Raw genomic sequence first — 27260 nt, forward strand, 5'->3', positions numbered from 1 at the left:
CAATACTTTTTCAAGGGATTAAGATGCCCCAAATCGGAATTAATGTTTAATTTTTGCTATCACATCAGGTTACTAAAATATGCTACTTTAATTTTTTTTAAAACAATCAAAAACAATGCTTTTAAAGCTTAGCTAAGACTCAAAGTATCTCCTTACAGTAAATTGTATGATAATTTTGCATAGGACAAATCTTTCTCTTCCAGATACAATTTAAATCATTTTAGTATCTTACTTTGTTCTTGGAAATTCTTATAAGTTACAAGTCTTTATTTGGCTCTTTAAAAAAGTTTTGAGTAAACCCTATATTTAATACTTTTATAGCTTCGAAGAATACGTTTTGGAAACATTTTTAGCGTGGATTAGGAATTCAAAAATTTATTTTTACTATTTTCGTTTCGGTTTAGCGTTTCTTTCAGATTCTTGTAAGACATGTGAAATCTAACAACTTATAAATAATTTTTGAATACTTAAGTATTTTTATTGAATATTATAGGATTATAGATTTAGAAAACCATTCCGGATTTCATTGAAAAAAAAACGATACTTCTTAAATTTAAATGCCTTCAAAAAGCCTTACATATTTGAAAACCTGACGTGATACATTACTTTTGAATTTAGATGTAAATTAAGGCTACCAAATCCTATTGCAAAAGTCCAATTTTATTTCCAGTAAGAAAACCTTATTAACCAGTGTTTTCAAAAAAAAAACTGATTTTTAGGCTTAACGATACAGGGCATGGCATTGATGGAAGATATGATTAAGAACAATTTTCGGTCTTCTAAAAGTTATGGTGTACATTTTTTGATGTAAAAGAAGTTTATAAATAAGTTGGAAATCCATTTCAAGTGCTATACAATTTTGAATTGATTTTAAGTCTAACATAAATAACACTATTACGCTTCGTATACATTTACTGACAAATACAGTTTCCTAAAATATTGAAGCTCATTCTAACTTTTTCTACCTAAGTCCTTTCTACTTAAGACACACTGTATTTCAAAAGAATAAAACAAAATAGCAACAATATTTAGTGATGTAATGAACTGGATGATCCTTGCGCGCTTTCATTCGCCAAAAAAAGCTTCCTTATATTTTTAAAATATTATTAATCACTATCCATTAACTTCACATAATCAGTAATCACATTAAAAACTGTAGCTGATGATGATGACTTAGACTTTCCTGTATAGTAGATTAGGTTCCAAAACTTACCGATAATAATCAGCATGCCACACTGGACGTGGTGCTTTTTTTGAGCTACTTGTCATTGTTGTTGCTGTTGCAGTCGTAATTGTTGTAGCTGTCGACGAAGGTGCAATTGTTGTTGTCGATGAATCGGTGGTAGATGAAATTTTCTTATAGCTATCACAGCTAAAACTTTTGTGCATGCGTAACCTACTCTCGGTTAAAGGATTGTTGCAACACAATCGACTTGAGTCCTCGGAGGAACTCATTATGAGGGAATAGGTTCGTGATTGTGGAAAATGACCACTTAGACATCTTTTTTTTATTTAATTCAGTGGTTTCAGTTTAGGTACATGAAATATATATATTTAATTTTTGTTTTTCAGAAAATTTTAAGAAAGAAAAAATATATTAACATTTGCATAAATAAATAAATTATATAAAATAAAGTTTAAAAAAAAAAAAAAATATCCGCTGGAATAAGCAAAAAATGAAATAAAAATGAGTCCTTAAGCAAACGAAATAAGAAAAATAAAAAAAAAACAGAACGCCATTATCGAATAATATCCTGATAGCTATTAGACACGTTAAACCGCAACACAGCGACAGCCTCTGACTAAACCCCGGTGTTGCGAACGACAGTTGGAAAACTGTCAACCGGAAATGAAAAATGTAAAACATTAAACATACGAACAAGGATATTGAAGTATTTAGAGTGCGGTGTGCGGGTAAAAGCAAAATTACAACTCCAACTCCATCAAGCCTCAGGTAGGTAAAAAGTTATTTGAGTAAAGTTCAAACCTTGAGTTTGTAAGTACACAAAGTAGGTATAGTAAATAGACGTAAGGGAGTGTAGTGTGGTGTTATGGTTATGGTGACACTGATGGTGATAGGTAAAACTTTTTTTTCCTTTTTATAAAAGCCAGCGAGTCTTTTGTTTATTCTAAACTAAAAAAAGGTATACGAACAAACTTTATACCAAAACGGAAACTTCTTGCAGTTAAACTTTGATGTGAAGATAAATACCTTTGTAATACCCATAGTGACACATGTCTTGATGCTAAAAAGTTCCTACATAAATGCGAAATTGATAGACAACCTGTGAGTTGCATGCGTAAATATCATAGAAGAGAATTTCACTTACGTAGACAGAAAAAAACTTCGAAGAACAAAAAAGTTAATAAAAAAGGTTGGTGGTCAATTGAAAAGTTTAATTCCACTAAATAAGTTGTTTATGTGAATAAAATGAACAAACATTAAAAAAAAGTTCTTTTTTAGCTCGTGAGTTAAAAGGTTAAAATGATTACCAACTTACGTAAAACATTTTGTACAAAGTTCAAACATAAAGAGTTGCCATGATTAATAATATGTTGGCCCAATCCTGAAAGTACCCTTAAAAGCTGAAGAATCATTTTTTTCACCATCTGTGAATTTTTTACTTCGTTCGTTTTATAAATTCAATTAAATTTTTTGAGTTTAGTTGAAAAAAAAGTTTGACACCTCAAAAGGTGTCAAGGTTTAATTGAGTTTAAATAAGAGTGATGACAAAATCTTAGTAGAGTCAAGTTAAAGTGAGATATGGGAAGATTTCACGGTCATCAAAGTTCTTATGTTATAGAGCCTTTTTAAAGGAACATATTCCGCGTATTGTCGACTTTACTTACTTCAGGTCCAATAAATTTAAAAGGTTCTAATTCAATCCATCCATTTAAAAATGTATTAGTTTCCCAAAAATGTTGGCAAGTGAACTAATTAAAATTTATTCAGCAATCATTTAAAAGTAGATGCATGTCAATACAGATATATCATTCTGTTAATATTATAAAATGAATTGTTAATTGTCAAATCATCGACTTATATCCTGAATCTAAAAAAAGTTAAAAGGAGAGGACCTTCAAGGCTGCCTTGTGGAACGCCACTGCACAACATTGTAGTTTAGTTTTTTTTAAGGTAAAAAGATGTATGGGCAACTTTGTCTATTTCAAGTTTAACTTTAACTTGTTCCAATAAAGTTTATTTTTTCGAATTTCGAATATGTATCAATATTATATATTAATACTTTCAAATAAATTTACTCATATTTCGAGTATATCATCAATTATGAAAACCTTCTCAGAAAACTTTGAATTCATAACACAGCCATACAAAAGAAACAAACAAAATATTATTTTGTAAAACAAAATACAGCCCTTCGTTAAAAGGGGATCACATGAGTTCAATTCAAGCAGCCTCTAGTCATTTAAACTTAAATATTCAATTCAAATAACAAAATATTCAATACCCATAGCATTTGTTCCATTTTAACAGTTACCATTGAACTCATGTTCTTTTACTTCTTTTAAATCCCTTTCCTGACCAACAAAACATCAGGTTAGATTGTTTTGCCTCAGAATACGACCGTCAAGCATAACCGACTGTTTTGGTTCAATAAACTTCAAAATCCATTCTTCATATCCTTCTGTAAATTTGCTCCTTTTTTTACTCGTTGTGTATGTGACTTGAATACGAAATGAGGACGAATAATTTTAAATTCAAATAAAATCAAGCAAGACTCGCATTTCTGTAAAGCTTTAAGGACTAGGACTGTCATCATTGGGATGGTGCAGTTCCATTTAAGCTATTTGATCACCATCACCACAACGATGTTCGTCTTAAACCATCACTATCACCACACAGTATCTTAATTTTCAAAGAAAGGACGAGAAAATAGCTCAATAAAGATGTCTCTTAAAAAAATAACAGAATCATACTCGTAATCGTATTCGTATACTCGTACTCGTATGAATTCTCAAGACGAAAACTAATTTAATTAAATAAATTGTTTTTGGATGTGAGTACAATGAGCTCGGGGTCTGGAATATGTGACCTGCAAAAAGGAGATATTTATATACAAGGATAGTTGTGTTATGACAGAAAACGAATAAACCTATCCTTTGAATGTAATTTATTATTCTGTTTTTTCATTCTCCATACTCTCCCTTGGCAAAAAATGACTACACATCTATAAAAGTTCCATTATTATGCATGATAAATTCAAATTTTCCACACATAAACACTATCAAACACACTCACACACATACACACACTAGATACACTCCGATTCATTTAAATAAAGTCAGTACTAATATTTTATTAAAAGTGAAAGGAAATTTGCTCCACAACTATTATAATGAGTTGTTAAAAAAGCTTTCAAAATTCTATTCAGAAAAATATTGAATAAGGAAATTTTGTTGGTGCATAAGGGGGTATATCACATACCGTATGTGTAGTGTGTACTGACAAAAATACAAAATTATTGAATGTTGAAAACAATATTTTTTCAAAAATTAATTTAATTTGAAACCTATATCCCAAGTTTTTGAAAAGATTTTTGTGTTGAAAATAAATTTTTACGAACTTCTAGTTTTCAATTTTTGTTAAGAAAATTGTCAATTCGATTTTTCTCAACATTTTTTGAAATGTTCAGAACAATATTTCTAATAAGATAAAATTAATTTGAAGCTAACTTTTTAATTTTTGAAAAGATATTTAAGTCGAAAATCAATTTTTAAAAACTTTTAGTAATGTTTTTTTTCAGGTTTTTAATTTTTTTGTAAAAAAGTGTCCATTCGATGTTTCTCAAATTGTTATTGAATGTTGAAAAATATAATTATATCAAAGCGAATATCTCAAAGTTTTGAAAATTTATTTGAGTCCAAAATCAATTTTTACTTCGTTTTATCCATTTTTTGTAGGTTCTAATTTTTGGAAAAAAACTGTCAATTCCATTTTCCTCAAAATTCACTGAATAATGTAAAGAATATTTCTTATAAGATTAAATTATTTGGAAAACGCTATTCCTCGTTTTGGAGATTAAATTATTTGTGTTCATAATTTGATGTGATATATATAGTTGTTCAGTTTTTTTTTTGTATTTAAAAACAAACGTTAATTGAATTAATATAAAATTTAATTGAAATCTCTATTCGTAACGTGTGAGATATTTATGATGAACCAAAATGTTCACCTTTTTTTAAACTGCTATTGTAGAAAACCACATACGCAATATTCTTGAGAGCCCTTTTTGCATCTTTCTGCATTATTATCTGTATAACAAAATTTATTTAAAGTCGATATCTGTTCTTGTTCTTGAGCTATGGACGACAAAAAAACTTTTCGAAGGTACGAACTTCTAAAAATTTTCAGAATTTTATTTCTTTCTAAAAATATTTTATTTCGACTCTAGAGAGCTTGAAACGTCGAGAAATGTCAAAATTTTCAACTCGACAAATCGGACCCATTACAATAACTTTCTTTGGGAAGTTAAAAATCAGCTCTTCCGAAGTTTAAGTATTTAGCGACATGGACCAAGATATCGATAGTAACGTAGAATTTTCGTAGGACTCTCTTCCATATCCCATTCTTGCAGTAATAAATAAACATTAAAATATTCTTTATTATCTCATTACTCATAATAACAAACCGTAAGAATTATGCATTTTTAAAATTTAATTTTTTTACTGCCTTTATTCATATTCATGAATTTATTGCACCCTGACTCGTTAACCTTAATTAAATTAATTTTTCTTTAGGAAGATTCTGGAACTTAGTCGATTTTCCTGCCCATGGATCATTGTTTTATAAAATATTTATGCTGCCTTTATTTAAATGAACCTGAGTGTATATTCATACGTAGGGAGAGGATGAAGAAAAATCATTTAATAAGACTGTAATGGGTTGGGGGTAAGAAACTAAGACCAACGAAAACAAAAAATCATCGAGGAAAAATGAAAAAAGAAGTACAAAATTAAGAAACAACTATACAAGGAGCAACTACTCGTCTACTGTGTGGTATATACTATATAATTGAATGAATGATGATGCACATTTTTTGCAAGTCTTTCATGCGGATGCGGGGTACTTACGCAATCTTCTCAGATGGAGATCTCCAAGGAACATCATCGTCAATTTCATCTTCACTTTCGTCACCTTCCTCGCCATCGTCATTGCCGGATATGCTAAATGAAGATGAGGTAAACATGTCGGGCACTGGAAGAATAGATGGTCGGCGACTACCTGCAATGAAGAGTTCAAAATGAAAAACGATGTATTACCTTTCTATAGAGTACCGTTAATTGGAAGTTATGTAGTAATTTAATTCGATTCAATTTAAATGGATATTGTAAGGAATAATGATAAAGTCCTTCAAGCAAATTAAATTTGTTCACAAAATTTAACATTTTATTGGTACACTGGGGCGTACGTGTACTTTTAGAAAATTTAGATTTTGATTGATTATATTGCTACTTTAAAATTCCAAAATCATATTAAAGTTTCTTAAGCTCTAATCCTAGACATCATTCTGTATGTACTGTGACTGTCAATGGGAACAAAGAACCACAAACTTTAACAATTGCTCCTCGTAATTTTCAAAAGTGATAGCATAAGAAGATTACGATCCTCAAACCACAAAGTCTTATTAGGGTCATTTCAGGATTAACTCTTGATATATGTAGACTTTGATGCAGTTACATTCATGAAGCCTAAATACTGGCTAAAATAGGTATAAATGCGAGAAAACCTGTGTCGTTTAAGTAAGCTTGTGTAATGGCTATGGCAATAATAAATAATGGTAATGACTGCTATGACTACAAAAATACCGTAATAATAATATAAACTAAGAAAAGTTCATAGGAATTTTCATTTGGTGTTAGAAGGTCACACATTAGGTGTTCGAATACTAACTTATACGACTTTAAGAGCAATAACATCAAATTTTACAAAAAGATTTGGTAAAAGAAATTAAAACGAAATGTACCAACATCAAACGTTTGAATTACACAAACTTTTGTTCATTGTGTTGTGATTAAAAGGCAAACAAAAGGTGGATAAGTTTAAAGGACAAATACAATTAGTTAACATGTTTCTACATATTGACCAATAAAAATATTCATGTTAGACAAAATGTATTAAGGAATGTAGAAGTATATTAAACGAACGATCAGGAATGTTTTCTGGCAAAAATAGAAGTTTCGAAAAATGGACTATAAAATGCTCACCATTTTTGAAGTGATTTTTATTTTGAAAAAAAGTATTGTATGATTTTTATTAATGGCGTAGTTTGTATTGGCCAAATACTAAAAGATGACAGTTTCAATAATTACAGCTGCCCAAAACTCAAAACGAAACCTCTTATTATAATTTCAATTTTAATGTGTATGCCAGACATGTTTTTGATTTTCAAAGCCATAGAATTTTGAAAAGCCAAAACTCACAACGAAACCTTTTATTTCAATTTTAATAGATTTTTGAAAAGCTCGTTGTAACATTTATTTAATGATATATTTGAAAGCTTTAAATGAAAATTGATTAAAAAAAAAGAAAAAAAAAGGCTGGCATGCCACCCACACTGATAACTTCCCATCCCGTCTGCCCATTTGTCTTGATTAAAAGTTTGAAGGTTTTCTTGTTGGGTTGAAAAAGTTGTCATTTTAAAATTTAAAAATTAGCAACAATATTTTGCATATGATGAAAAAGTTTGATTTCAAAATCTATTTTTGCTGACGAGATTTTCAATCGAAAACAAATTTTTACCAATTTTAGTAGCATTTCTTTTTTTCTTAAAAGTTTTTATTTCTTATACAAACAAATACAAATTGGATGAATAAAATTAATTTGAAGGCAACATCTTCTATTTTTCACGAGGTATCAAGAAGCGCACATGATTTTTTACCAAATTTGCGTACTATTTTTTGTAGATTTATTTTTTTATGAAAATAATTGGATTTTTATAAAAAATGTACTGAATGTCGAAAACAATATTTTCTGTGGGATAAAGTTAGTTTGAAGGAAATATTTTAAATTTTTGAAAAGATATTCGAGTCGAAAAACTATTTTTACCAAGTTGTAGTAGAAAACCATCAATTCGGTTTGTCTCAAAATTTTGGCGAATGTTCAAAACAGTATTTCATATAAGACAAAATTAATTTGAAGCCAACATTTCAAATTTTTGATAAGATATTTGGGTCGAAAATCAATTTTTAACTAATTTTGTTCAAGGTTTTTATTTTTTTTAAACTGTCAATTCGATTATTCTCAAAATTTTACTGAAAGTTAGCAACAATTTTTTTTAAAGATAAACTAGTTTAAGACCAATATGCCAAAGTCTTGTAGAGATATTTGAGTCAAAAATCAATTTTCATCAACTTTTATTAATTTTTTTGTAGGTTTTTATTTTTTTGAAAAAACTGTTCATTCGATTTTTCCAAACATTTTTCTGAATGTTGAAAATAATATTTATTATAATCTCAATATCTCAAATTTTTGAAAAGATATTTGAGTCGAAAATCAATAATTCCCAACATCTGTTAAATTTTGTTTTCGTTTTTAGTTTTCTGTAAAAGAAACTATCAATTCGATTTTTCTCAAAATTTTAATGAATATTAACAACAATATTTGTTAAAAGAAAAAAGCAGTTTTCAGCCAATATCTCAAAGTTTTGAAAAGATATTTGTGTCGGAAATCAATTTTTACCAACTTTTGTTAAATTTTCTATAAAGTTTTTATTTTTTGTCAAAAAACTGTTAATTCGATTTTTCTCGAAGTTTTTGCTAATATTAAAAACAATATTTGTTATAAGATAAAATAAGTTTGAAACCATTTTCTCAAGTCTATGAAAAGATATTTGAGTCGAAATTAAATTTTAACCAATGTTTTTTTAGGTTTTTATGTTTCATAAAAAAAACTCTCAATTTCAATTTTATCAAAACTTTGCCAGATGTTCAAAATGATATTATTCGTCGCACAAAATTGTTTTGGAAATGAAATAGTTTTTTATTCATACAATTTTCGAGGTAGCACATTTTTTTTCAGATGTTTTGGTTTATAAAAAGAATTATGTATTGGATTTTTTTTCAAAAATATACTGCTTTGGTATCACGTTAAAATATATAATATACAATTCAATTCAAGTCTCTAGCGTTATTGGTTCGTGAGATATTTAGGGTTAACCAAAATTTGCACCTTTTTTTAAAAGATATTTGAGTCGAAAATCATGGTAAAAAAACCATGATCTGCATTATTATCTGTATAGCAAAATTTATTTGGAGTAGATATCTGTTCTGGTTCTTGAGCTACGGACGACGAAAAAAAACGTAGCAAGCGTACGGACGTACGAACATCTTTCTAAAAATCTACTATTTCGACTCTCGAGAAATGTCAATACAACAAATCGGACGTATAACAATAACTTCCTGTGGTAATTTAAAAATATCTTCACATTTTTCGAATCTTGTATAATTAAAATGTGAAAAAAATCGAGAAATTGAAAAATAAAAAAACATTAACTTTTTTCAAAAATATGATAATTTGAAAAAAAAAAAAAAAATTGTTTTCTTCAAAAGTTTAAGTGGTTGCGTTCAACTGTTTAAAGTTTTATCAATATTAATAACTTCATAAAGATTTGCAATTTATCTGTTTATGTTCTTGAAACTGTAACCTGCCCTTTTCTCCAAATTGTTTTTTTCTTTTTGTTTGAATTAAAACATGCTCTCGTAATTATTTCTGTTTTTCGAAATTTTCATAGCTATTTAGTGTGAGTATCGAGAAATTAGGGAGGTTAAACCAATTTCGTAGTATTTTCAGTACGTTTTTGTTTAGAGAAAAATATCAATTAATATTTTCTACAATTTTTTCAAATGTTACCTACAATGATTTACTAAACGTAAGGTTTGTAAGTTCGAAGTCAATGTTGTTCTTGTTTTTTAATACTGTGCGCGCACTAAAGGGGTTATGAATACCTTTATAATGATTATGACCATTAATTAGGAGAGGAGGATGTTAAACCGATTCACAATATTTTTGAATGTCTGCACATTGTCATAAGATGGAAATATTGAGCATGTAAGAGCATTCCACATTCGTGTAGTGCAGCAAAAGAAAGAATCCTTGTACTCAACACTACGACCTAAATCGGGCTAAAGGGTAAACTGATGAACATTCCTATTACGGTATTATTTATTTTATTATTTAAGATCGGGAATACGACTGGCTATTTCACTATAGGACATTGTTTGTACAAATAACGATAAGAAAATGATAGGCATGAGACCTTCCGGCCGTGTTTAACGGTCTAGGTAAGAGAACAATCTTCTATCATTTCAGAGCTCTCTTTTCAATTCTATCCAAAAGACTCAAGTATTATTGGGGCACCAGCCCATATGTTAGAATTATACTCGAGTTTTGGATCAATAAAAGTTTTGTAAATTATCAGATCAGAAGGGGTAACAAGCTTCTTTCTTCGTTGGAGAGAACCTTAATACTTATCACAATTAAATAATACACGATCTTTTACTCCTCATTGGACAAAGTTGTCAAGATTAGAATTTAATGAGAACAAGGTTGATAATCTAAGAATAAATATGAAAAGCTGAGGGTACTTATTGGGTTTGACGTTTTGGACAATACTTCTTGAATTGAACGATCCCAAAGGTGATTTCTAACCCAACAAAATAGAGATTAATCAAAACCAAAAGCACGTATTTTCAATAAGGGAGCTTGGTACCAAACTCCCAAACTTTATCAAATTGCTTTGAAATATGAAGTGCATTAATCTTACTTTCTCAAAAACGATGTAAAGATTTGTTTCACTGTTCGGTGAGATAAACCATTAGATCACCAGTGGATCTATTTCTATGAAACCAATACCACCGGTCATTAAGAAGGTTTTGGTCTTCAAGATATTTCTCAAGCTGAAAATTAATCAGCGTTTACAAGACCTTGGAAAGAAGGGACGTAAATGCAATTGGAAAGACGATTCGCCTTTTATAGGGACAAGCTGGACAAGTGCTGTTTTCCATGCACTCAAAGAGTAGATATTTTTCAAAAATGTAAGTAGTATTTCCGAAAGTTTTTTGGGTCCATGAGGGAAATGAAAATTTTAAAACTCCAAAATGTTCTAAGAATTGTTTTTACTTTCTGCATAACATTTTTAAACTGACTGCATTCTAATGTTAAGAAAAATAATTATTTTGATTGATTTATGATTTACATATTTCAATATAATGGCACACAAAAATTGGATTTCATGTTTTATTAAAGCCTTAAATTTGCTTCAACAAAACATATAATCAATTTTCTCATTTTTAGAAAAATTGAAGTAAGTTTGGTTTGTTGGCATTTGTATGATATTTTCTAATTTAAAAATCATAGAATACTTACCCCGTCGTTGATTCAAAACATCTGGACTTAGAAGATGAGGGTTGCCTTGATGCTGGGGCACGTCTAAATGATTTCCCGTCGCTAACATTGAGCCACTGCTTCCGCTGCCAGGACCTCCTCCAACTCCCAAACCCGTGCCTCCGCCACCTCCACCGCCACCCAATCCCAATCCAACACCAACAGGACCACATCCGACACCAACTCCAATCGAAAGTGGTACATTTGAGGCAGTCACGGCAGTTGTTGTGGCTGTCGGCGCTAACGATGCATTGGTCGATGTAACTGTTGTGTCCTTGGGGTTTTGTTTTGCGTCGTTTATTATCACAGAAGTTGGATTATCTGATGCTGATGATGATGATTGTTGTTACAATAAAATTAAACAAAAGATTTAAATTCAATTACACACAATCAAAAGCAAGTGATGCGTTTATGTATATTTTTTTAATTAATAAAAATCGATCTAACTAATAATTTTGATGCATTCAATTCTAAGCTACAGGGAGATTAATTTGTATTAAACTAAATTAGTTTCAATTTCAATTTTGAGATTTAATTTTAAAGATATTATTTCGTATCTTTTAAAGTTTCTAATTCCAATAAATTTTTTTAAATAGTAGATTTAGGTATACAAAAAATAAAAAATATTTTTTTTTAATTTTTAATACAAGGACACAATGCAGGTATTTTTTTGTTAGTGTGTATTTCGCTGCTTTTTATTGTTCTAAGTAAATGTGTGTGTGTCGAAGGTTCAGGGTGTTTGGATTAGTTATGGATGATATGATAAATTTTAATATGGTAGGAGGAAGTTATGATAGAAATGCAGTTGTTTTTAGCAAGCTTAGACCATGCATTTGTTTCACATAGAATTGTAACCTAATCAAACCAACATTTGTATTTTCAAGCATTTTTAACAAATTAAGCTATAAGTCATCACCATTAATAAAAATAATTAAGGGAGGAAAAAAGTGAAAGGTCTTACATTAAACTAATTTAATTTACGTTTTATTATTTTCCATTGAGCATATCCATAAGCGTTTGGTATTTCTTCTCTTATCTTAAGACGTATTAAATTCTAAAACTCTATAAAACAAATCCCTTTCATCGAAAGAAAAACAAAAAATCATATACAAAAGAGTCCTTTCGTTGGTTTTTCAAAAATCGAACAGTTCAATGGTTTTATATATTTCAATAGTACCTTGGGTATATTTTCTTATATTCCTATAATTACCACTCCCATCTATTTTATCTGACCTCAAGGCTTTCATCATATTTTTGCAAAGAGGGTTTACTTTATCATTTTTTTGTTGCCTTAAGAGCGATCGAAGAAATATATAAATTCAATTCATTTAGAAAATTCTATAAAAAGTCTATGGTAAAGTAAAGCATTACACTCAATGACTCAATGATGATAGAAAATTGGTCCTATGAAGTGCTAAATTGCTTATATATATATAGATACGTTTGTATAGAATAGGTTAAAGCTTAAAAGAGTCACATTCAATTTGTTTTGATATTGAATATGGAAATAAGAAATCCTATTTATTGGAATGGAATTTAGATCCAAATGGATAAATTAAGTAATAGTTTTGATGAAATATTAGTTTTCATTTAAAATTTCAATTTTATTCAAATGTTGGTACGTATGTTTTTAGAAGATGTTGAAAAGTGAGCAAATATTGTCCTTTTCTGTATATCCGTTTACAAAACAATGTGAAGACATTTTTAGAATAAGCTATGAATACAAAGGATCCAGAAAATTATTTAAATACTAAAAACAGTGTGGTAATCATTATTTTTTCTTTTAATTAAGAATTGAAATTGTTGTTCCGAAAATCTTAAATAGTTGTTAGCTGTTTGACTTTAAATAAATTCAGGATAAAGTTGAATAAAGTGGACTTAAGAAGTTAATTTCTAATCAATTCTCCAATCTTACATTTTGTGGTCTTTTTATGTTAACTTAAAATATTATATCAAAACGACTAACTGAGCTGAAGTCAAAAGTTCAACTTAATTGAAAGTCAATGGTTGTTTAACAAAACAAAAATAGAAATAAATTCATATTTTTCTTACGCAAAAACAACTAAATTCAATAAATATTGTATAGGAAACGAAGACTTTTCTAAATGTATGAAAAGCCTACTTGTTTTGCATTGTGAGGGTTGTATAAAATTGACTTTAACTTTTGTGTTTTTAATACTAGCTTCTATTTCAATTTTACACAGCAACACAAATTTACGCAGGCACGCCATGTTATGGTTTTTTGTAGGATAAAATTTTATTTTGGAATTAGTTTCCGGCTCAAAATTGTACCTCCGTGAAATACAGTGAATAGCGTAAGCAAATATTGAAACGTCAATTCCCAAGTGAGAATTATGTATAGCAGAAAAAATGCTTATGAACAGATTGTCGAATAAGAGACACCTTTACCGTGCCTGTCGTTTACAAGTTTCTGCAAATAGTTAGTGAGACTGTTATGGTTGTGGACAATGCTCAATGCTCATGATTCCTGTCTTCGTACGGTTATTGATGTTTGGCACATAAAACAGATAGAATTGGGCAACTATCAACTTTTCTTAGGGTCTTGAGTTCACAAACAAAATTCCTGCATATGGACTCTGAAAACTCTCACTCAAATTGTCGAGAAGCCAATGGATCCACAGAAATGGACAATTTTGGGAATATTGTGGAACATATTGCACATTTTACTTTCTGAAAATTAAATTGAGAACAACTTTTTGGGGGTCAACGGTGGACGTTACAGAATCTTGTTTACAGATTTTTTTAAATAAAATTAAATACATACATTTGGTAATTTATTTTATACGAAAGGTGAAGTGTTATGCAAAACAGTCTAAGATACCATCGATCTTTAGCACACCAAGTTTCAAAATTGTTTCTTACAACCAGGTGATACTTCATCTTCAAAAAAATAAGCTTAAGGTGTTCGCTGTATATGGCATCTAAAAATTAGGCCTGCAAAATATAAAATAATGATATTTAGGCACAAAACTCGGTGTGACACAAACTCGAGGATTTGAAAAAAAGTTATCGGTGGCACTAGCATCGAAGTTGACAGTGAATTTAAATACATAGGTTTGGATATTTTGAGTAACTTGAGTATCAGTGCTTGTATAAAAGAAAAACTTGCTGTAGCAAAGTCAGCAATTTAAAGTGTTCAACGCCACAATTAACACCTGTTTATGGTAAAGGCTATCAAGGGATCGAGGATGTGGAAAAATTAAAAAAAAAAAATGTCTTCAAAACGAAATTCAAATTACCCTCGAATACTACAAACTGTGATATCTACGTGTAATCCGGTTTAACCCAAATTTTTATAAAAAACCTGAGGACTAATACTAACTTTTAAACAAAAGATATAATAAGAACTTGCAACAACTTACACAAAATAATACTCCTTCTTTCTTTCCGATGTGGTTACCATCCTTTAACTTGCTGCGGAACATAATATTGTTCCTTTTAATTTAAGTATAATCAATATTGCAGAATATCAAAAATAGAGTGCGTCGCAAAAGTAGACGAACAGAGGTATCTGATGCATATTGATAAGGCTAGTCTACCTCTAGTGAAAACAATTAAGTATGTAAGAAGCGACTTTTCTGCCTCTGATATGAGCATTATATTTAAAGTCAGAACATACATTTTTGAATTTAATTTTAGACCATATCGAAGTGATATTAATCCTATTTGTGGCTTTTTTTTTTATAAAGTTCCGTGATATACCAATGGTATACCTACAATCAGAAAATGGTTCAAGCACTTAAATCAAATCATCTAAGCAATCCGCGACCTACATCCAAAAACCATTCACAATATTGGGAACGTTTTCTACAAAACATGAAATACTTTTTTTTTCATTTTAAAAAGAAACTGCCCCAACCCTTAAAAACTTCACATGTAATGTTTTATTTTTTACTTTTTTTGTAAAACAAAGTTTATTAATCTCTATTTACTTTACGTATTATTTATAATTTAAATTTTACAAAATTGGATAAATTTTTATAAAAAATAATCATTGATTTCTTAAAATATGTTGAAAGATGGTTTAAGGGTTTCCATTGAAATTAATCCAGCCAAATGCCTTATTCTTTTCCTGCTGCTGGTTCGAAAACACTTAAAAACTCCAATTACATATATGGTACAAGCTATAGCTGGCATTTAACATATGTTTTAGTATCTATTTGTAAAATCCTTCATCAGCTTGATAAAATAAAATATAAACAAGGAAACATATGGATTCCGAAAACGAAAGAAATCGCAACAGGATTTTTCTTCCCAAGCCTTTTCAACAAAAACCCTCGTCAATGTCATCATATTGTGTTGATTTTTGTGATTATTTATTGAGGACGGAACACACACTCTAAATACATATATATTTGTTTAAAATTCTTCATTCATAATACAGATACAATCAGACCAATTAAAATAAAGAAAAAATAAAATCTTTTGCGTCTCTTAGACCAGTCTGGTATAGAAAATGGCCGAAACTTCCCTTAAGACGTTAAAATAAGAAAATTCTAATTTTCCAAAACTCAATTTGAATTGCAAATGAATCTGAAAAGAGGTCTCTTTTCAATTTCATTCTAATTTCGACTTTGGAATACACACACATACAAACATTTCCCAATCCACAGTTAAATATTTAATATTCAAGCACATTGAAAACATTTAAGGAGTTTAAGATTAATTCAACAAGACTTCATGCTAAAAACGTGGATATGAATTCAGTCATGATTTTTCGAGGGTGTCAGCCCAGCTCAACTCAGCAGAGCTCAACTCAAGCAGGAAAGCAGGAAGGAAGCAAGGAAGGATGCAGGTATTGGGGTGTAGGAAGTATATAGATTCCATTGTTCTTCAAAAATCCTTTCATCTTTGTGCCATGCTTACATTTTAATGTCATGCATTGCGTATTTAAATTTTCTTTTCAGTCTCAAAAACAAAAAAATAAATGAAATGAAAACTGAAATTTGAACCTAAAGGCTAAAAAGCTGTTTTGGAAGTTTTAGTCAAGAGGCTTGGCAGATAAAATTAGTAAACAAAAAAAATCATGCTTTAAGACATATACCAGTAAATATTTTATGTTTTTTAAGTGAAAACGGCGAACTATAAAGCGAGACTTAAAGCTGATATTATGTGCGATAGATATTTACGGATTACATAAAAAGCTATAGAAATATTTTTGTTTGATTAAATAAATGAGAAGATGGCAAAACGAGCAGCACACTCACGCACAAATAGTGTTGTAAAGTCACTGTCTGAATGATGCCTTTTTATTGGCGTACCCGCCCCCGAATCTAAACTGGGACTATGGGGCACACGCACACAAACGGACGGCACAGGTGCCATATGGTGTGATGTGGTCATGGTGGTGGTGTTGTTGTTTATTGTTGTTGTTTTGACTAAATTTAATCGATATTAATATAGATTTGGTTTAATTTTTCTTTTTTTAATTTTTAAAATTTATTATTTTTTAAGTTTAAACATGGTTTTGTTTTTATTAGTTTCAGTTGTGGATTTAGCATATAAAATAATTGAATTAAATTAACATAAATGCTTGAAATGTTCGAGTGTGCATAAAATTTGGTTTTTAATCTCTGTCTGTGAAATTGAAAAAAAAAATCGAAAAATAGAACAATATATTTTATCTAACGTTAAATTATAAGGAGCTTGACATTTTTCGATTAAAATATTTTTTTAAGCAAAATAAAGCTGCCAGTTTAGAAAAATTATTTTATAAGATACAAATGTATAAACTCATCGCATACATTTTTGTGTACATAATTTGTGAATTCACATTGTATTGTATTTATATTTTTTAAGGATTTTGTGGATAAACAAATGATCACAGACAAAATCCAAACAACATTCGCATATTTTATGTAATGAATACAAGTAATCAGTAAAGTACTGTATGCATCATAATAATGTATTTGAAAATACCCAAGCATCCATAGGTTTTTCTCAAAATCCACCAGTGTCTATCAACTGCTACTCTCACTTCCCCATGGTGAACATCGGGTGCCTAGTACCTCAACTGGAGATTGAGTTCCAACCCCAGTGGAAAGTTGTTGGGGGCAGCAAACGAGAAAGGGAGGGAGAGTGGTTTCCACTAAGCCACCTCTCCTTATCCAGTATGGTTGAAATACTCGTACTTAGTGAACATTTTATAGGGCTTCTACGACTTACTCGGAGCCCAAGTTGGGGGTTGTGCCGTCGTCGGGGTGACTTCCTGACCACGTAAAAAATACATTAGTTGCGAAGCAACAACAAGCCTCGGGTACAGACAGATTTACTGATGATAACCCAAGCAAACGAAATAAGGACAATGAACTTCGGATCTGTTAGGTTCCTTAACAGACCACGTGCAGCCGAACAATTAGCGAAAGCCCTAAACTGCTGCAACGCAGATATTACAGTTATCCAAGAAGTGCGATGAAATTGACAAGGCAAACGCAAACTAAAAGACTGCGATGTATACTACGGCGGCGTCTGCTACCTAGAACAAAGACAATGTCTATTTGGATGTGGATTTGTTCTGGAACTAGACTCATGCTAAGAGTCTTGAGTTTCAACAGTGTAAGCTAGCGCATCACAACAATCCGCATCAAGGCTTAATTCGCCAACATAAGCCTAATATGCACACATGCCCCAACAGAGGAGAAAAAGATGAAGACACCAAAGACATATTCTTCGAGCTCTTGGACAAGACATATGAGCAGTGACCTAGTTATGGCATTAAAATTGTCTAAGGAGATTTTAACGCCAAGCTGGGAAGAGAAGACATATTTGGTTGCACAATCGGGAGATACAGCCTGCAAGACACCACTTCCGACAACGGATTCAACCTGAAAGATTTCGCTGCGGGGAGAGATGTTCTGGTAGCTAGGATGCAATTCAAACATCTTAATATATACAAGGCAACATGGAAATCTCCTGATCAATCAACCGTCAACCAGATTGACCACATTGCGATCGACGCACGACACTTCTCCAGTATACAGGATATCCGAACATTCCGAGGGGCCAACATTTACTCGGACCACTACCTCGTTGTAGCCAAAAGCCAAGGTATGGCTACGGATATCCCGATCCAAGCCAAAATAAGAAAGTACTGTGAAAAGATTCGACGTTAGAAGGCTACAATGGCAAGAGACTGCCATGTCCTTTTCCGATCGAGTCTCTAATAACCTCTTAAGGAGTCCTATGTTGCCTGCATTAAGCATTGGAACCCAGTGGCAACATTGCCTTCCAGCCATCAGAGATGCCTCCTCTGAAGTGCTGGGTTTCACACGGCCACAACAGCGAAAGCGAGGGTTTAACGACGAATGCCGGCAAGCGCACGCAGCAAAACAAGAGGCATACAAAATGGCGCTGCACAGGAGGACCAGAGCTGCTCGCGAGCTCTACGAGTAGAAGAGGAGAGAGAAACACCGGCTTCTTAGATGAAAAAAAAGAAAGCATGAGAAGCGCGCGATAGAGGAGATAGAGGCATGTCATAACAGGAATGAGGTGCGTAAGTTTTACCAAAAGGAAAAAAAAACTCCCAAGGGTCCCAGCCACGAACCGAAGCCTGTAAGGACAATCAGTTGAACATCGTAGTAGAACCGCAGTCTATGTTGAGGATATGGAAAGACCACTTCTCCAACTTATATAACGGTGATGACGACCGAATTCCGTGGTAAAGGAGGAAGAACTACTCAATCAAGGCGGCGCAGAAAAACAATTCCGTCTATCTGACCTCGACGAAGTGAAGAAAGCTATATCCAAACTGAAGTCAAACAAAGTTGCTGGACTGACGGCATCGCTGCCGAACTATTTAAAACAGCACGTGATGACTTGGTAGGGAGCATGAACCAACTCATTTGCAAAATATGGTGCAGAAAACATGCCCGATGATGTGGCTTCAGACCAGGAAAATCCACTATCGACGAAATGTTCACACTACGGCAGATCTTGGAATAAAACCAGGAGCTACAAATCGATACCCACCATCTCTTCATCGATTTTAAAGCGGCGTATGACAGAATCCTAGGGAAGAGTTCCGTTTTTGAAGAATGACGATAGAGAATGCACGCTGCTCTATCAAGGTCGGAAAATATCTCAACGATGCATTTGATGTCGAAAAAGGTTTATAGACAAGGCGACGCCTGTCATGCGAATTCTTCAATATCGTTCTGGTAAGAATTGTGCAAAACTTAACCGTTAACACTAGAGGCACAATCTTCCAAAGGCCCATCCAATTACTCGGATACGCTGATGAACGCTGAAATCAAACGAAGAATATCTGGCAAATCGCTGCTTCTTTGAACTTAGAAGGCAATTGAGATGTAAAGTCTTCTCTGGAGCATCTTAAATCACCATCTATAAGACACTCATCACCTCGGTTCTCATTTATGGCGCTGAGGCCTGGACCCAATCAAAGAAAGATGAGTCTTACGATGCTTCGAGAGAAAATTCTTCGGGTGATTTTTGGTCCCGTATACATACAGGGTGATTTTTTTGAGGTTAGGATTTTCATGCATTAGTATTTGACAGATCACGTGGGATTTCAGACATGGTGTCAAAGAGAAAGATGCTCAATATGCTTTGACATTTCATCATGAATAGACTTACTAACGAGCAACGCTTGCAAATCATCGAATTTTATTACCAAAATCAGTGTTCGGTTCGAAATGTGTTTCGCGCTTTACGTCCGATTTATGGTCTACATAATCGACCAAGTGAGCAAACAATTAATACGATTGTGACCAAGTTTCGCACTCAGTTTACTTTATTGGGCATTAAACCAACCACACGAATGCGTACAGAGCGTACAGAAGAGAATATTGCGTCTGTTTCTGAGAGTGTTGCTGAAGACCGTGAAATGTCGATTCGTCGCCGTTCGCAGCAATTGGGTTTGTGTTATTCGACCACATGGAAGATTTTACGCAAAGATCTTGGTGTAAAACCGTATAAAATACAGCTCGTGCAAGAACTGAAGCCGAACGATCTAACACAACGTCGAATTTTCAGTGAATAGGCCCTAGAAAAGTTGGCAGAAAATCCGCTTTTTTATCGACAAATTTTGTTCAGCGATGAGGCTCATTTCTGGTTGAATGGCTACGTACATAAGCAAAATTGCCGTATTTGGAGTGAAGAACAACCAGAAGCCGTTCAAGAACTGCCCATGCATCCCGAAAAATGCACTGTTTGGTGTGGTTTGTACGCTGGTGGAATCATTGGACCGTATTTTTTCAAAGATGCTGTTGGACGCAACGTTACGGTGAATGGCGATCGCTATCGTTCAATGCTAACAAACTTTTTGTTGCCAAAAATGGAAGAACTGAACTTGGTTGACATGTGGTTTCAACAAGATGGCGCTACGTGTCACAGAACTCGCGATTCTATGGCCATTTTGAGGGAAAACTTCGGAGAACAATTCATCTCAAGGAATGGACCGGTAAGTTGGCCACCAAGATCATGCGATTTGACGCCTTTAGACTATTTTTTGTGGGGCTACGTCAAGTCTAAAGTCTACACAAATAAGCCAGCAACTATTCCAGCTTTGGAAGACAACATTTCCGAAGAAATTCGGGCTATTCCGGCCGAAATGCTCGAAAAAGTTACCTAAAATTGGACTTTCCGAATGGACCACCTAAGACGCAGCCGCGGTCTACATTTAAATGAAATTATCTTCAAAAAGTAAATGGACCAATCTAACGTTTCAAATAAAGAATCGATGAGATTTTGCAAATTTTATGCGTTTTTTTTTAAAAAAGTTCTCAAGCTCTTAAAAAATCACCGTTTATTTGTACATTAATTTTGTATTAAAAAATTGCACCAAATTCCAGCATTGTATAGTATTATAGAGTTACAGTATTTCAAAATTTTCAGTATTTTAAAATACAGAATATATACCATACAGTACAGAATTTTGAAAATATAGTATTTTAAAATACAGCATTTCTACTCGTTCCCCAAGTTTATATGTTGATTATATAAATTACAACATTCTAAGGGCTCACCTGTTAATTGTTTTATTTATTAGGTACGTATATACCTTATGGAATCATTACATAAGTTTGAATATTTTTCATCCATATAACATAGATTTAACTCAACTGATCTAAAATATGTATGTCAACTTTGTATGTACGCATTAGAAACAAATATTCAGTCATTACATAATTTATGTATTGATTACAAAAATCTTTGTACTGGTTGAATTAGCCTATCTATTTGTTCCATAAATTAATGTACTTATTGTTCAAATATTTGTACACCGTTTTATTTTACATGGAAGTAACTGTTCTGAATCGAAACATTTTTCCTTCAGTGTATTCAGTTAGTGTTCTGCTTAGAAAGTCCAATGAAGTTGTCCTAATTAGGCAAATTAAAAATTGGTTTGAATTCAAACAGCTCAATTATTTGGTTGAAGAGAATAATGAGACTTGTATAATCCTAACGTAGCTACCTTATCAATGCTGTGTTAGAAAAAGTTACATTATACAAAAATTTATATAATTTTAGGGTCCAACTTTATGGTCAAAAATGATTGTTTAATTAATTAAATCAATAAATATAACTAAAAAAAAACTTTTAAATCCACAACTGTCACTTAACAATTTCAATTCAATATAAGTGTCACCTTACTTTATCTGTATTGTATTAAGCAATTTTTATATTTAATATGTAAAAATGAAGAGATTATTTATTGAAATAAAACATAAAAATCAAAATAGTTAAAATGTGACAATCTTCTCTTTAAACATTGTTGAAACGAGCAGAAGACATTTATAAAATTTAACACAGTGATGGACAGGAAGAAGAAAAAAAACAATATGGCTTTCATATCAACAATATTCAAAGCTTTAAAGCCAACAAAACACAAGGGCTTAAATTTTATAACAAGTAATATAGTTCCTTCTAAAACTATAAAAACGTTTTTTTATCAAATAAATTGAATTCTTATTTAAGAAACTTTATTTTATCAGAAGGTGCTGATGATCACTTTTGAAAACCAAAACAATACAAAAACAACTAATTTTTGTTTTTCAAGTACAAAAACCGTGTCCAAACAATTAAAAAAAAGAGCATCTGAAAATAGATTTTCACTCCTGAACATTTTCCTAAATTTAACAACTAAGCTTTAAAAATTAACTTATATTTTTTTGTATTATTAAAAACAATTAACGTTTTGTAAGAATTATGAATTAATATATTTATACAAACCATCTTTTGCTGTTTCGGCATTCTGATTTTGGTTCTGGTTTACAACGAAAGCTGAATTCTCTTCTTTTGTTATGCTCATATAATAACACGTATCGTCTTTTTTCATTATATGTCTAGGTCCAGGATTCAATAATATCGTATCTTCATAGAATTCAGGTAATTCTGCTGGTCGAACACCAACTAAGGCAACTCCGTATCTGGAATTATAAAATTTTGTTTGAAAATATAAACATTTTTGTCCTCAATTGGGAGACAATACACTTTATTGTTTAAATTTATTCAACGGGGTTTAATTCTGTCATTTTAAAATTCAGAATGCATAGACTGGAAACGTTGAAAGAGCTCGATAGTTGAATCGAAACTTCAACTCGAGAGTTAATACCGAATGTATATATTTTGAAACGTCTGAAACCAAAATACTACAAAAAATAACTCTACAGCAAATTTGTGTATGAATGTTTAGACACGAATTGCTTTTAAACATTTTATATTAAACATATTTTTTTTTTTGGAAAGCAACATAATATTTTAAATTTAAAATAAGTTCTAATCAACAAATTAAAAGTTTCAAAGAATCGCATAAATATGAAAATCGGAAATCCATATAATAGAGTTCAAACAAATTGAGTGCTTTGTTATATATAAGTAACTATAACACCTAAAAAGTTAATGCAGAATAGGTGGGGAACACCAAGCATTAACATCTTAAAACTCACAATCATTCCTGAGTGCAAATTATTTCATAGATCGAGGAGAAAAAATAAAAACATTCAAAACACAAACGTGACAAGCACTGTATAAGAAATGTTAAGATTATTTTCGATTGCTGTTAATACATCAATTAAGGTGTTATTGAGAATAAATAGCTAAGGTTATTTATCTCTGAAAATTGTCTGTAAGCGATACATTTTAAGGAACTTTAAGTAGCTTGTTCTATCAAACGTCTATGTTGAAACTTAAATTTGAATTCAGTAAATACATTTTTGTTTGTCTCATTGTTTAAAAAAATTATTTTTGGTTGGCTTTTTGAAAATTGAGGTAGAAAATTACTTATCAGACTGATTCTAACGTCTTAAAGAATTGTATTTAATAGTTTTCTTAGGCATTCACTATTTGTAATCACAAAAAAAAAATTTAAATTAGTGTATATATCCTGCATTTTTCTTAAATGTATTGACAAACAAGCTTTCGTTCTTTGGGGTCTGACTTTTCTTAGAATTTGAAATTGAAATTAATCTCAATTCGCAAATTAAAAACTTATCTTTATAGTCAAAAAATCTTCAGCGATAAAGCTCGTTTCTATTCTATATTATAATTTCTTGACAAATTTCTAGTTCCTTGAACTCGGATTGTTGAAAAACTGGAACTCAATTAACTTCAAACTAATTTCTTAATCAAGTTATTAAGCCTAAGAACTCTGAATTATGTCTCAGTTTGAGATAAAAATTAAATTTATTAGACCCTCAAATCTAAGGGCCTGGAAATTAGAACATGAGTTAGAAATAAATTGATACACAAAAATGGTGATTCTGCCTCAGCCACATATCATACTTTATACGACTACGAAAGCAATTGGCAAAATTGTGAAGAACTTTGAAGAGACTGGATTGATTACAGATATTGTAAGGCCTGTGCATCATCGGTTTGTTCGTACTTCTGAAGATATCGCTGCTGCTAGACACATCTAATGGATGCTTGAGCAATAGGCGGGGGACACAAAATTGTTGTGTTTGGGGTTCTGAAAATCCTCAAGTAATTGAAGGGAGGCCATTAAATCCACAAAAAGTCACTGTTTGGTGCGCTCTTTGGTCCGGATATGTGATTGGACTTTACTTTTTCGAAAACGACGATTTCAATTCGGAGCGGTCATATAATAACGAACAACATTTTTTGCCTATTAATGTATACGACTTGGCGAATATGTGATTTCAACAAGACGGTGCCACATGCCACACAACTCCAACGAATATGGCTTTATTGCAAAAGACATTATCTGGCCGCGTAATGTCTTGTCGTGGCGATATCAACTGGCCACAAAGATCATGCGGTTTGTGCTGGATTTTTTAATAAGACTTGTAAAAGACCGTGTTTATGCAGTTAAACCTTTAACTCTTGAGCACTAAAAAAACCAACATTCGTCAATTTATGGCCGCCCAATATGTGTCAAAAAGTGGTCGACAATTAACTTAAAATAATAGATGCTTGCAATAATTTGTGGTGGTCATTTAAATGAAGTAGTATTTCACACATAATGTCAACGATCAAACTTTAAAACCAATAATCAAATATTGTATGCGTTTTATTTACTTTTAAACACGCAAAATATATCTACTGAAGTAAAAAATGTGATTTTTCACATAGAAAAAAGTATTTTACTTGTTTTTAAACTTATTTTATTGACTTTTTGAAAGTTTGCCGGAGACATTATCTTTTGCAGTCATATTGAATATAAACCTTAAGACTGTACAATAGAAAATAAAAGATATGGATATCGCCAAAAAGCCTCAAATCTCAAAAAGTCGTTATGTGTACGAAAATTAAAATTATATAAATTTCAATTGGTCACAGTTTATTTCAAAAACGATATACATTTATCGGTAAGTACAATAAGCGTTAATCAATCAACACTCCAATAATACCTCGCCAACGCGACCCCTTCACCCCCACTCCCAGCCAAGTCGATCATACAGACATTAAGTCGATAGACGTTACAAAGTAGACACAAGGATCATGGAAATAATGTCAATTTGTGAAACCTTACATTTCATTGACATTCCAACTGCGGACATTATGTAGCCCAGTGACAACAAAGAACTCGTCACAGTTAGTGGTCGAAAAGTTGTTAAAACCAAATAAAAACGTAAAAAATAAACAAACAATACAAAATAATATTGGAAACACAACATTCAAATACCAAACAGAAAATAATTCAATTCGACAATTTATTTATTGAAGAGAAATTATTGACAAATCTGTTCAATATTATTTGTTGAAAGAATGTCAGAATTGATTGTCTAATATTCTACCGGGTGCAGTAGATTAAAATTAAATTATTCGTTAGAACTTTTGTTTATAAAACCCAAATTTAAATCCTTGAAACTCAATAAAAAAATTCTATGAGAATTATAAAAAGTGGAGAAATTTTCCAGTTTTAAATAATTTACAAACAAAATTTCAAATTAGAACTTTGTCAAGGAATTGGCCATTAGTGAATTAACTGAATTATTTAATGTAGGAATAGTAAATCCAATAGAAACAAATTGTGAAAAATAATAACAGAAGAAAAATGCAAATGCAGTACGTAAATTGTTTTTATTTATTGTCTGATATTTAATCATAGAGATTTTTTTCCAGAACTTATTAACCGACCAGAAACCTTCAAATTCTACATACATAGCACAAGAGTTTACAGATTTTCTGCAAAAGATTATGTAAGTTAACTGTTTTTACACTCATTTATTACAATTTTTAAATAACTATAAACAAATTCAAGAATAACCTAAGATCTTAATTCTGTGTTTTCATTAAATTGTTTTTTCGTTCTTAATTTTACATTATTATTTATCATTTTAAAGTACTCTAGGGCTCTAGGCTATAAAAGTCTATCAATAAACATTTCTTTCTGACACAAATTGACTGTCAGACATTATTGTAGTTGGTACTGTTTCACTAAGTGGATATGGAGATTTCAATTTATCAAGAAGTAAGAAAGAAATATTTTTTTAAAAGAGTATAATGAGATAAAAATGTTTTGTACATCCACTCGTAGACGTAGTTGTTGGCACATGGTATTACTTACTTTCGATGCGAATGAAAACTGGCATACGTAAAGCTTTTCCCTTCGTATTCTCCGAAAAAGCGGCTATCACCAAGAACGATGTGATAAATTTCATTTCCGGAACACTTGCCATACAAACGATGCCATTCCTCCGGGGACTGTTGTCCTTCCCTGCAAGCAAAATAAAAATGAAATAAAACAAAAAACAAAACAAAATGAAAATGAAAATAATGAAATTAATTTCACTTAATATCCCCTTCTTCTTCTGTTGCAAAATAATAAAAAAAAAACAAAGTTGAATATTATTGGGGTTTGTGTATGATGGTAATTTAAGTCTGCTTTTATACATGCACAGCTCACGTGCTCACATGAGATATACATAGATATATAGAACGGAAGTAGGCATGGGGGAAACCTCCGCAACCAATCCAAAGCCACACAATCGGATCCGGATGTGGAATGGGGGATGCCAATGATGATGCAATGGTGGTTGATTACGGGACAAATATAGTTTTGCGGTAGATTTGTGTATAATATTGACCTAATGACTTAACCACATAATGGCCAGTTAATTAGCTGCTAAATGTTTGCACAACGGACGAAATATTCAATTTCAATATTAACTTAGCACTGAGCGAATGTACGCCGTACATTTGACATTTGAACGATATGTTAAAAGGGCACAACGGAGCGCAGAGGCGTATGCGACGGAAAGATGATCCTTCCATTCATTGCACCTCCTCGCTTCGTCCCTACCTTGAGGATTAAAATATCCCTTTATTCCACATAAGTACGAGTATGCTCCATTGACGCAAAGGTTCTCTGCTCTATGGTACTCTGGAAGGCTACTCTGATGGGTAAAGTGAGAGA

The 27260-nt window shown here is 31.5% G+C and overlaps 1 protein-coding gene across 30 annotated transcripts in view; it reads right to left on the reverse strand.

The window, feature by feature from the left end:
• Positions 1 to 27260, reverse strand: part of LOC129950363 (potassium channel subfamily T member 2) — a 216593-nt gene that overhangs the window by 57445 nt on the left and 131888 nt on the right. For 24 of the 30 annotated variants that reach the window (XR_008782105.1, XM_056062287.1, XM_056062286.1 and 21 more), the window contains 6 exons: positions 26412 to 26561; positions 22613 to 22809; positions 16630 to 16800; positions 11384 to 11728; positions 6091 to 6241; positions 1214 to 1501 (listed from right to left, as the gene is read on the reverse strand). Coding sequence is in view for 29 of the 30 variants with exons in the window: in XM_056062287.1 (XP_055918262.1) it covers positions 1214 to 1501; positions 6091 to 6241; positions 11384 to 11728; positions 16630 to 16800; positions 22613 to 22809; positions 26412 to 26561 (1302 nt within the window). In the remaining variant the exon portion in view is untranslated. The remainder of the gene's footprint in view (positions 1 to 1213; positions 1502 to 6090; positions 6242 to 11383; positions 11729 to 16629; positions 16801 to 22612; positions 22810 to 26411; positions 26562 to 27260) is intronic. The other 6 variants (XM_056062300.1, XM_056062307.1, XM_056062299.1 and 3 more) reach the window with 2 other exon arrangements.

Source organism: Eupeodes corollae, chromosome 3 (genome assembly GCF_945859685.1).
Source record: "Eupeodes corollae chromosome 3, idEupCoro1.1, whole genome shotgun sequence".
Taxonomy (NCBI): Eukaryota; Metazoa; Arthropoda; class Insecta; order Diptera; family Syrphidae; genus Eupeodes; species Eupeodes corollae.